The sequence below is a fragment of the Argiope bruennichi genome, chromosome 8 (assembly GCF_947563725.1).
Source record: "Argiope bruennichi chromosome 8, qqArgBrue1.1, whole genome shotgun sequence".
Lineage (NCBI taxonomy): Eukaryota > Metazoa > Arthropoda > Arachnida > Araneae > Araneidae > Argiope > Argiope bruennichi.
Window position 1 is genome coordinate 81,002,343 of NC_079158.1, and position 13,860 is coordinate 81,016,202.

The 13,860-nt window shown below is 23.6% G+C and overlaps 1 protein-coding gene across 5 annotated transcripts in view; it reads left to right on the top strand.

Annotated features, from left to right (window-relative positions):
• LOC129981957 (cell adhesion molecule Dscam2-like) overlaps positions 1–13,860 on the top strand; it is a 545,016-nt gene that overhangs the window by 520,812 nt on the left and 10,344 nt on the right. For 3 of the 5 annotated variants that reach the window (XM_056093028.1, XM_056093029.1, XM_056093031.1), the window contains one exon: positions 3,864–3,959. The exons of the other annotated variants lie outside the window; for them this stretch is intronic. In XM_056093028.1, the coding sequence (XP_055949003.1) occupies positions 3,864–3,959 (96 nt within the window). The remainder of the gene's footprint in view (positions 1–3,863; positions 3,960–13,860) is intronic. 5 annotated transcript variants of the gene reach the window in all.

Here is a 13,860-nt window from a genome sequence, read left to right on the forward strand (position 1 = left end):
AATCATTTCAAAAATTGTTGATATATTATTTTTTTATAATATACTTCTACCATGTCAAATTAATTATGCTTATGAATTAGAAGAGAATTATGTAATGAATTTTCCGCATTCTTTTAAGTTTTTGTTTCCTTTTTTACATTACCCTTTTTTTATCGAAGATATTTGGAATAATTAACTGAAATAAGTTTAAATTTTATTTTAATTTCTCATATTTTCTAACAATTTATAGTAATTTTTATAAAACAAGTAAAATTTTAACACATTTTTTATATATTATTTTTCCTTTAACTAATGAAGTATCATTAAAATTTTTTAAAAAATACATACTACTTATACCATAAAGCTCTATTGCATTTTACTATAATCGAAAATTGGGAAAAAAGAAGGATAAAGATTATACGAATTTAAAATTAAGAAATTTTAAAAAACTTTTGAGAGTAAAATTTCAATTTAAAGATTAGTGAGTAAACTAATACTTTATAATATAATTACAATTTGTTTGTTTAAAATAGAAAAAAAGAAAGATTGTTTAAAAGAGTTTATGTGTTACTAATCAAGAAAAATTATAATCTGTAAAAAGTGCTTTTAAACAAATGTTTCGTATAAGTTGAGAAAGAGATAAAGTAAAATATTTTTTTGAGAACTAAATCAAAAACAATTTATAGATAATCATAATGGCCGCAAATTCTTATCTGAGTTGCTAAAAAAATCACGCCTTCATTCTTTTGAACTCAGAGAATAAAAGAAATATAATACTAATTATTACAGGAGAATAAAAGCGTGCTGGCAGTGTAATACTCATTAAAATGTCATTTGATAGTTTTTTTAGATTCAACTATTTTTAATGATTTATTAAATTACTTTTTGATTGTTTTCAATTAATTTAGTCTGTAACCAGATGGAAAAAAAAATGTGTCAGTGTAAAATATTTCATGAGTTCTAAAACTGAAATTGAAATTGCAAATTTATCGAAAACGGATTCAACGATTTTTTTCCCTGCATCTTTATATATATATATATATATATATATATATATATATATATATATATATATATATATATATATATATATATATATATATATATATATATATATATATATATATATTGAAACAAAAAAGAAAAAGAGGTTTGAGATTTCTTTGACAAAGCGAATGCCTCGGAAAAAGAAGAAATAATACTAAAAAAAATTGTTTTGCAAGTAAAAACAAAAGCGGCTCAAAAATCTATGTAGAATCGATACTGAGGAAAGCTTGGCAGCACTTTCTTGAAAGAAAATGCATTTCATTACAGGATCCCGTTTCTCATATTCGTAGAGAAGAGATGAAAACTTATGAGAAAGTAACACAAGAAAAAAAATCTTTACACATTCTTTTTTCTTTGAAAGCTAGCAGCGTATTTCATATATTTTTCTGGCTAGATTCTAAATTTCGAAACATTTTTTGAGTTGAGAAAAAATTGTGCTATTTCTTTCTTTGTATATTTTTTTGTCTTCAGTGTCTATGCATTTTTTCCTACAGATAACCGAAGCATTTTTTGAATAGTCTATAAAACTTGTGTCCTTTTTTTTTTGAAAAGATTTTTTTGAAAATAATATATGTTCAGAAGGGTGAAATTTATTATTTGAAAATCGAGTCTTTTATCTATTCTTTTTTTTTATTTACGAGTAAGTTTATTTCTGAACCTTTCATAATTGCTTATCTGAATTTGAATTAAGTAGACGAAAAATGTATATAAAATTTTAAAAAAGAAATTAAAATTCATTCTCACATTCTGTTTCTTGCAACATGGATTATTTTTTCATCTGTATGTTAGAACAATTGTAATTATAAAGACACGCAATAAATTAAGTTTTAAAACCACATACATATAAATAAATCCATCTATATTTCTATTGTAATTTTAACCTATGTGTAATAGTCAAAATAATTATGCTAGACCTCGTAAATGTTGGAATATATTCCGTATTTTTTAATACATTTCATCAAAATTATGTTTATTATACTAATGCTTTTTTAAAATTGATTACAAAAAAACGTCTGCTTTGAAAAAGTACCACGAAAACGCTCTCATAATAGAAGTCATTTTAAGCAGGAATATCAAAGTCACGTGTTTAGAAAAGAAAGTAAATTTCGGAAAAAGAAATTTTAAACAAAAACATATTCTAGAAAAAATTTCATAGCAATGGAAACATTTGGAAATTGCTAAAGTAGAAGAACATATCCTTCTAACATCTTCAAACATTTTTTTAAAAAAATTACATCTAAAATAAATGTCTCATTATGGAATAAAATATTTAAAAATATAATGAAGATTTTTTAGATTATAAAATGAATATAAGACTTTTTTCAATGATATGTATAGCAACATTAATAACTTAATATACAACATAGTATGTAATAATTTATTACGTATTATAACAGATAGACATAGTTCTCAGAAACAGATAAAAAAAATAATTGACGTTCATAGAGGGATAGAAAGTTGGAAAGCCTTTTAAAATGTTTTTAAAATTTTATATCTATTTCTCAGCTATTTCAATCTGATTCAGATTAGAAATCTTTGATAATTTAGAGTAACTAGTATAATTTTAAACTGTATTAGCACAATTCCAAAAAAAAACATACAATAAAGTATCAGAAATATGAAATTGCTATTTTATATTGCATCTTATTTTAGTAAAAAATGTAATTTAAAGATCAAATTAAAATGGTTACATAAGTATTTATATTGAAATACATATTAAAAATTTTAAATATAGTTCGCTTCAAAGAAATTTTGTTTTTATACTTATTAATAGGAGTAATTTCTTGATAATTGTTGCTAATTCTCTAAAACTTAAAAAAACCTCTTTGCTTTTACATTAGAAGTACAAATAATAAAATGAAAAAAATTATAGTATATCCTACACATTACATTCTTTATTTTGTGCTTCCAAATAATATAATAGAAAAATTTAACTATGATACGTTTATGATATGTACTAAAGACATAATTCCAGTGAAGATATTAATCCCTGTTTTTTCCTGTTTGCTATTATTTTCAATAATAGAAAATGAAAATAGTTAATTTTCCATCAGTGAAAAATTGAGCTATTAATATTGTTTTATTGAGAGACAAAATGAAATTATACTATATTTTCTAAAATAAATAGAGGTTCAGTCATTATCATGTTAAATTTAAATGCACATAAAACATAATTTATGAAAGAATAAACGAATCAAATATGCTTCTATAATTTTTGATTAAACACTTTTACCCACGTTTAAAATCTTTTTCTAGAAAAAAAAAAAAAGAATAACATTTTTAGAAAAAAATTAATCATAAAATCTTGATGCATCAGAACACAGTAACGTTATAATATTTTTCTTTTAAAACTATACTCATAATTAATATCATATATTAACTATTTTATGAATGCAATAGCTTTTATTTTCTCACCAATAATTTAATATAAAATTCTTTCAGAATGTTCATATAATCGTTATTCAAACAGAAGAACAACCTTGCCTATCTTGTTTTCCAAACTGGTTTAAATGCAACTTTCAGAAATATATTAAAAAAGTTAACGTTCAGAAATATATTTGAAAAAAAAAACCATCGTTCTTGTGTTCAATAAATTAATTTTACTATAGATTTTTCTATCCATAACAATCAGCACTTTTTCGGCATCATCTTGCTTTTAATATCAAATTTGTAGTTGCTTTTTTTTTGCTTTATGAATAAGTCAGATTTCGGATTTAGAAATTAGCAATTAATATATTTTTTTATAAATTAAATGAATATGAAAACTCATTAAGGGGTGTTTTAAATTGCGTCGAAATGCTTGGAAATATTCTAAAATAACTTTTTATTTTAATCAGGGCCTATGAGGCCATCTTGATGGAGTCTTCGGGTTGGAGTTTTGTAGTATCCCAGTTGGCTTCTAACCAAGGCATGCCCAGTTGGTTGCACATTAAGTGAGTGATTTCTATTAGATTGAAATTCATCACATTCGATAAAGAAACATTTACCTAGTGTTACAGGATAGAAAATGAGACCTTTCTTTTTTTACCATGCATAAAGATCTTTTTAATAAATAAAATAAAGGTGTTTTTTTATTTGTATAAAACAACTGATATTGGATTTCATATTGTCGATATAACTTAAAAAGATAAAAATTAAGGTGAATTATTATGTATCAAAAATTACTATCCGGATTATAAATACAAATATAAGATTTAATTAATATGTATGTAAATTACTTATTATTTTGTCTTAAGAAACACATCATTTAAATTATCATGTTTTAATTAGCAATAGATAATAATACAATTCATTTTAAGAGCAAGGTTTGATGTTTAAAAAAATCAATTACTTTATGAAATATGACAAAATTCTCCAGTGGATCTACATTTCTTCTTTTCATAAATTGTGAAAATTATAGTCACATTAATCCGATTTAATTAAAATTTTCAAATTAAAATAAATTTTGTTATATTCATTCAATGATGGTTTTTAACCATAAAACTTCGAAACAATAATTTTTTATGAACTATATTTTTTACTGATTCCGTCTGCTTCCTTATATTTCAGAAATTTATAAAATAATTACTAAACTTCCTTTTTCTTTCAATTATGAAACGAATTTTATTAATTTTTAGTTTCTTAAATACAGCGATATTTTTTGCATAAATTTATAAATGTTTTAATTTCATTTTTTTTAGTTTTATAAATTCATTATTCACATAAGAGAAATTTGAGTAGAGAACTCACATAAGGATATTGTTTTATTCCTCAGAATTATTAATGAGTTTTCTTATTTAAGTTTAAGTGAAAAAAGAAGCATTTTACTTCGTTTTTCTTCTGCTAATTTTTTTCTAAATATTTTTAACATAATTTTGATAATTAATTTTATAATATATAAAATTAATATTGCTCGACAGTCTTAATTTTAATGACATGTTATATTATATTTCTGAAGAATATTTGTCAATTACTGATATTAATCATTTTAAATTGTGTCATTTCTCAACAGATTATATTTTAAAATTATTCTAGAATCACATTTCTGAATTTTAATATTTTTATTATAATCAAAAAGGAATTTCAAACTGATTGTAGTAAATCATTTGAAATACGAAAATGTTATATCATATTAAATGTAAAAAAAAATTATAATGCTTCCAAAATCTAGAAATTAATATTTAAAAATATTTTCTCATTGACAATTAAAATATTTCCCGAATTTTCTGTAATTGAATGAAATAATAATTCTACTTACTTGCATTCCAGTATATGTAATGGATTAAATTTTCTTAGAATTCAAAATGAAGCATCGTACCAGTTGAAGTTATTTCTTATTTAGCCATACTTTTTTATATTGACTATTTGAAAATATTTATTTAATTTTTTTTGAAAATTTGAATACATAATGCAATTTATTTTGAGATTTTTTTAACCATATATACCTTTTTCTTCGTCATTTTTAATGAACTTAACATATTTTAATAATCACACAAGTTTATACATTCACAAACATTCGTTCACTACTCTCTAATTCGTTTCTAAAAACTTTGCATTTCGCACATTGTGTTAAATTTGAAATCCAATAACATTTCTGAATGTGAAAGTTATAAATTCCTCTTGATAAGAAATATAAAAAACTGGGCCTTTTCACCAAAAAAAGTTAAATGAAAGAAATTGAATCAATTAAATGAGCTTGAATAATTTTTAGTCTTAGTAGTTATTTGCAAGTGTAAAGGGATGACTTATTTTACGTTTTTTTCAAGTTTCTAAAAGGAGTGGTGTTATTTTAATTAACTATTTGTTTTATTAAAACTTTCTATATAATGATTTTATGTACTTTTTATTACTTAATCTATTTTATGAACAAAAACTTTTTTCCCGTCTATTGTAAAAACTTTCATATCACTTTCATCAAATATCGTCTGACCCTTTTCATAACTTCATTTCCCCGGTAGATAATAAGCAATTTTTAATGTTCATTTTTAAACTATTTTCACCTTTGCTACTTAGTTTACTTTATGTTCAACAAAAAAAGGTCTTAATGTCCACTCTTAAAAGTTTCTTCATCATTTTCAGTAAATACTTTCTAAACCAACTGACAAGGAAAGCAGTATTTGATAGCCATGGTTGTGAAGTTTCAAAAGACGGCCATTAAAAAATCCATATCCGAATCTTGTATGATATTTTCGCCATAAAGTTTCATTCTTTACGATGATATATGGCTTTGAACATACTTTATCTCACCTGTAGCAATCGATAAAGTTTTCATTCTTTTGAGGCTTAGAGTTTTCATTCTAACCATTGTGAAGGATTGCATTTATATATCTATATTAAGACCGTTTCTCTTACCGTATCTTGCACAGCATGATATTTTTCCTTTCAATATTTTTCCTAAAACCGGGGTCTAGAGGGATTTCCGTTGAATCCTGAAAAATCCCGCTGCGCCGGGGAATATATTGTTCTCATACGACAAGTTTTCTTTGAAAGCCAATTGTTTCATCTTGAGAAGGGGGAAAACGGAAGTATTGATCATGAAGAATTCAGCGAGGTCATAGAAAAATAATGTTTAAAACTCATATTTCAGGAAAGTTTTGGAGTGAGGTTTTAAGTAAGTCCCCATGCTTTGGGATTTCTTTCAATTTCATTTATGAAAATTTTGATATCGATACATGCAACGGTCTTGCAAAGTATCTTTAAATTTATATGTGCTCTATTAATACTTTATGAAGCAAATAGAAAATGGCTCAGGTATATGGAAAAGATTCATGTTTGTTTTATGAAATGAAATATAAAAAAATATATATATTTGTAAGAGCCTCATTTTACTATGAAATATTGTTTTGCTTTTTTATATATATATGCTAAATTTATATTAAATTTATGATAAATCTGCATTAATAAAGTTTTATTTTTTATCTGAAATAATTTATAAAAGAATAGAGAGGATTAATAATAGTGAAAAGAAAAATAGGAATGCAATTTTATAAATATTTTTATTAACAAAAGGAGACGATGATTTGTTTTACAAAATGAAAAACATTTTTTCACTTAAAAAATAAATACTAATTTCCATTTTTTTAAATTCTACTTATAAAGATTCCATAAAATATTCTGTATATAAAGTATGTTTTTAAATAAAACAAATATTTCCTGTCAATCGATCATAAATATTGCTTTTATCGCCCAGTGTATCTTTACTATATGAATAGGTTCAGGTTGTTGCGTGAAATATCGAATTTAAGTTAATAAGGTAATTACATTATTAAGTTCGTATAATAAAATTTCAATAACATATAATTAATATAAAAAAGAAGCGCACAATTAGATTCTAAATACATTTTCGAGACATAATTTAAGAGTCAATGTTTCCTACTTAGATAGTTCTATGTTGGATGGATTGATTCAGTTCAAGTTACCAAAAACAGCAGCTGAACTGTCTCATAATTCATCAATGGATAAGCCAATGTTCTAATTAGGCACAGAATATGACATTTTTTTAAATGACATTGACCTAAAGATGACTAATCATTCCCTTTCCATATTCTTAATTATTTGATTTGATTGTTTAAAAGATTTAATTTTACAATTACTCGCTCTCATTTATTTATTTTTTGGAAGATTTTATATTTATGGAAAGCATCTAGCTATACACAATATATACATACACAATATATATATAATTTACCAATGCGTAATTTGAGACTAATAGTAGGCAGTCTGAAAACTTTAAACAGTGTAAAATATATTGATATTTTCTTACGGGATAACAACGAAAACGCAATGTCGTTTCTTTGTCTTTTTTTTAAATCATTCTTTTCTTATAAAGTAGATCTTATTAAACAGGACCCCAGAATATGAAATTTCGGTTAACCCTGACATTTTTTTTTAATTTTCTGAAAGAAATATAAAAAAAGAAGGGAAATAATTATTCCAAAAAAGAAGCAAAGCTAATGTTTATTCCTAACTAAAGGATAATTTGATTTTTTTAAGAATGCATCTTAAGTACCTTACATAATGGAAACAAATCTTTGACCTGCTTTTAGTGTACGCAAATAAATCTGCTTGACAATTTGGTGTTTCATCAATCATTTTGATATTATGCCACTTAAACGCTATCGGGTAAATGCAACGTGCTTTTCTACATAGTGTCAACTGAAATGCAATTGCTATATCTGTATGTGATGCAAGATCTGTTTATATACAATCTTCTTTACTTTCCTTTTGCTTACCTTGATCGTTACTTTGGGGACAAAATCTATTAAAACAGTGATATTGTACTTAAATAAGAACTCACTCACTCACACATATCAATATTTCGTCAAAACATAATATATTGAAGTTTCGAAAATGGAAAGCAATCAAGAGCAGTCAAGTGAATACTGGTAGAGTTGAACAGATTTACCAAAAAATAAAGCCAGGTCCATTAATTTTTAGCAAGTAGGTTATTTTAAACACGCGTTGACATATTAATCCTGAATATCTAGCTATCTCTCAATCAATTCGAAAAACCCTCCGACACTACCTTCCAACATGTTGGCCTGTCATTCCACTTTCCATGTGAGTCCTCAGTAGCAATTTTCGTAACTTTTACACAGCAGTAAAAGTCAAAACTCTATTGTATTTGGTGCATCAAGAGTATGTCACATCTATTACAGACAGATGTTATTTCCAGTTTGTTTAGATTCCCAAGATATTACTATAATAGAATACTAAAAGTGGAACGATACTTTAAGGCATCATCATCAACTTGTCTTTGAATAACGAAAATGAATCTTCACAAAAATATTAGAATTTCGCGAGTCTCATAACAAAAGGCGATTCAATCATATTGAAAATATTCTACGCCAAAATATTTTCCTTGAATAACCTTCAAATTCTATGGGTTTTTTTTTGTTTGTTTGTTTCGTTTCTACATGCGAGAATATTTATTTTAAAAAATGCATTAAAATATTTCGATTTGCATTAATTTCATGAATGGGGAACAAAGTTGTATGTATGATGGGATTATTGAGTAGACTGTAACTTGAATAATTAATTTTAAATTCAGAAACAAAATCCCATGTGTTGTCTTTAGTTGATTAAAATATCCTAATTATATAAATAATATGAACATTTATCGAATTGTAAAATATCTGTACATTGAATTTTACTATAAAAAAACTGATTTTACACTGTCAACGTTTTGAGGGTAGATTATTCAAGGAGAGACTTCAAAAACCAGTAATTCTGAAGCTAAATGTTTTATGAAATATGTATAAATGAATTTATATACGAATAATCCAAGAATGTATTGATTTTTCTTAACTATTTTATCCCTCTATTGTTAAAACTTTAAAAAGAAACTGCAATTGAATAAAATGTTGATTATTTTAAAAATTAATACACTGAATAATGACTTTAATTTTACAAAAATAATTCAAATTGTTTATTTGAAATATTATATTAAATAATTGAAGAGAAAAACCCATTTTTATTCATAAAATATCATTCATAAATGAGATTCTAGTAAAAAAACTAGTTTATCTGTGAAAGACAGTTTAGTTTAAATTACAAATTTTAATGGTTAAAGTTATCAATTTTATCGTTTTCTTACAGTATAATATTTATTTCTATGTTTTGTGAGATATTTAAAGCTATAAATTACTTGGAATATCATTTTTTTACGATTTAATTTTAGAAGTTATTGTTTAGAATAATATTGTTACAAAATACACTAAATTAAAAATGCTTTTAATTATTTTTTTAAAAAATGTGTGGTTTCTACCGATAATTGATTTTTAGAAGCCCAAATGAGTGCCGTTCTAAAAAGAAATGAATCAGACTTAAGCTTTAATATTTGAAAATCCATTGTATGTTACATATTATTCTTTATAAATCCTTCCAGATTAATAGCATTGAATTCGAAACTCCCCTAATTATTCTCATGATAGGGAGGGCATTTTTGCTGAATTTCAGAGAAGATGATAAATTAGCTGGCACAATCATATGCTGTTTTAAATAAAACCCGTATAATGGGAAATCATTAACTGTTCGCAACTTTTCAAGTTTCCAAATTTTAAAAGAACGTTCTCGAATGCATTTTAACAATTTATTTGTAAAAATCAGTTTCTTTTCTCTAATATAAGACATTGTATGTGTAATGAAGACGAATACAAAAGATCTCACATGTATGCTTTTTTTAATATTTTAAAATTATAATTAAATGAATAAATCAATCGTTCTAGAATTTAAGCACTTGAAATCCATTTTACAACATTAGTTTTAATTTTTCTCTTTTCAGCATTTTAAGAGTTTTAAACACTTAAGATCAAACAGATCTTTGGTTTGATAAAATTTTATTCTATATACTTATTTTGAAGTATGAACAAAAACAGTAAAAAACCAGCAGCAATTTTTTAACTTGCTTACAAAAACTTTATAATTTGAAAACCCATTTAAAATTTAATTTCAATTTTTCATTGATTTGCATATTTTTTAGTAATTCAATTTGGATCGATGAAAAAAAAAATCTTGACAATCGATGGGAAAAAAGCATTTTATTATAAAGCGTTTTACATCATTAGTGGAAAAAAGAAAACATGAAATATTCATGGGAAAAAAAAACAGTTTGAAACTTATAAGTTTTGTTTCACAGAAAAATAATTCATGCAATTAATGATTACTTAATATGTTTCATAAAATATCACTAACCTACAAAAAAGTAATTTAATTAAAATAATTAATATAATTATTAACATAAATTAAAAACATAAAATGTTTACAAATATCATTTTCGAGAAAAGATTAACAGTTTTAAGTTAGTCTTATTTTTATAAAGACAGCAGGTAAAAATATGCTACAAGATAAAATTAATAAAAGACTGAAAATGAAATAATTTGAACAAATACCTGTATTAAAGTAAGTAAAAAAATATCACTTTTAGTAATTAGTTCAGTTGATATAAATATCTCCAAGCCATTTTGATATTAAGTATTTTAAATTTCCAAAATCTATTACACTGCAAGAAAAAATCAATCAAAATTCATTAGTAATAAAATGCAATTTATTAAACACGGGAAACAGTATGGAGTAATAAATATTAATAAAATAAATTTTGTTATAAGTTTAAAAATCAATGTAAAATATTTATAATTAAGTTTTTAAAAAGAATAGAAGCATAGAGTGTCAAAAACTCTTTCCATTTTTCAAAAGTTAATTTTATTCATAATTACAGAGTTTAATAAATCGTTATTTTGAATGATCATAAGATGAAAATTTAAAAACGTTTTAAACTCTATAGATCTTAAACTTCACAAATTTCATTTTTTGATGACAGGAATTTATAGCAGCACACGGAGTTCTATTATTTTGCATTTTCTTCAGGTTTATGAAAAAAAAGTGTATGCAATATTTCTAAAAAATTTGCATGTTATTAAAGCTGTTCATCACAGAATATCGGGGCTTTGGCTCGCAAAGCTGCTGTTTTATTCCAAAACTAAGATGAGAAAAAAAAATCTTGGAAGGTAGGAAGTTCCTATTTGGATTTTTATATTTTCGTGTAATAAAATTTTTCTGAAACTGCATGAATTTTTAGTATTCTAAAGCACAAAACATATTTCGAATATAAAGAATGCTAAAAAAGAGTATTGCTCTGTTCGTATTAATTTTGATTTCTTCTTTCTTAAAATGAAATTTCTTACGGAATTTTACAATAAATGTTTTTTTTTCTTGTTTGTAATTTCTGAGCATGAATTAGATTTATATGTCAATATGTCTTTTTTTAAATTCTTAGTTAAAAATTCAATGTTTTTTTATTCTTTATCTACAGTTTTTTTTTTCTCTTATGCAAAGCCCTAATTGGTTAAGAAATTTAGACATCAATCAGTCGATGCGTTACTAAAAAAAATAATTCATTTGTATCTAATTTAACATTCGAAAAACTTCTCAATTCACCGGAATGTAAGAAAAACATTTCTAATGATATTATGAGAATGAATAAAGGAGAATACTTTTAATAAAGATTATTCGCTTCAGGTGAAATATATTATATATATATTTGAAAAGTTTTTATAGTTGTTTAAAAAAGCTTTTAAATTGAAACGAGGATTTTTTTTAACAAAAGAATCCTCGTGTTTCTTCAAAACAAGATGTAGACACAAAAAAATTATAAAACTTTATTAGAATGCTCTATAACATTAGAAACTGAACGAATATGTTTTAAAAAGAAAATGATTTCTTTAAATCATCTTTATTTGAATATAATTTCTATATTCAAAAATATTTATTTAAATATAGATGTTATGTTCATATTATATATATGTATATTTCGGTACTTATTTAAATTGAAATAAAAAAAATTGCTTTTATTATTTGAAATTTATTTTATTTGTTGATTTTATATAAATTATCAAGGAACTACTAAAAATATACAATCAATATGGTCCAACGGAAATATAGAAGATTTTATTAAGAGTAAGCAATCATGTTAATTGTGAGCTATATACTGTGTTATAAGCTAAGTATATTAGCTTATAACACTAATATAAGTTATAAGACTAATATAAGTATATTAGTCTTATATCTGAAGTTATACTGAGATAACTTAAATTACACATGATTCATTTTGTTTTGCAGATAAGCTCATAATTCTTGTATTAGATAGAAAAGATTAAATTAATTGAACTTAAATTAAATAATTCTTAAACTATTTCAATTTAAGTATTATAAAGAAATTAAATTAAGAATATTATGAATAAGGATGCTAAAAAATGTAATTCCTAATCAAGAAAGTTTTGAATTAAGAAATTTTGCATTTGTTGCCTTTCGGCAATTTTACATTTACTTATTTTCCTAACCCAACATTTTTATAAATTTCTTAAATATTACAAAAATTAGGAACAATCTAGTACTAAGTATATTTTTCACCAGCATGCAATAAACAAGTAAGTTAAGTTATAAATTAACAATAAAAAGAAATTTCTTTTATTGTTAATTTATAACTTAACTTACTTGTAATACTTAACTTTATAATACTTAACTTACTTTAAGTATTATAAAGAAATTAAATTAAGAATATTATGAATAAGGATGCTAAAAAATGTAATTCCTAATCAAGAAAGTTTTGAATTAAGAAATTTTGCATTTGGTGCCTTTCGGCAATTTTACATTTATTTATTTTCCTAACCCAATATTTTTATAAATTTCTTAAATATTACAAAAATTAGGAACAATCTAGTACTAAGTATATTTTTCACCAGCATGCAATAAACAAGTAAGTTAAGTTATAAATGAACAATAAAAAGAAATTTTGTCTCCAAATTTAGTTATACTTTTTAAGATTAAGTGGTTTTTTTATGAACTAATTTTATAAACATAGATATTTTAGTTAACTAAAATTCAATGAAAATGGAAATTATATCTATCTTATAAAAATTAATTATTTATAAGTTTCAATGATGAAATCCTGGAACATAGTTTAACAAGTATCACTCGAAATTATATAACTAATGAATAAGACTCTCTTATTCATTTGTGGAATGTAACTATATAAAATAAGATTAGCTTGCCTTATATCCTTATAACTTACAGTATAAATATGTCATTAGTTATCACAAGCCATTAAAATGAGTACCATAGAATATACATAAATGTACGTCATAATAAAAGATAATGAACATTTATAATTTTTTATCAGACGATTTAGTATTTTTTTAAAATTTAATGCAACACCAATTAATGGCAATAATTCCTATTCGTATTTTTATGCATTATCACATAATATGATTTGAAACTGCGTTTTCATTTAAACTTTCTGCGGCATTTTATTAAAATCAATTCGAATTTCTATCCGTATTTCTTTATAAATTATTATTT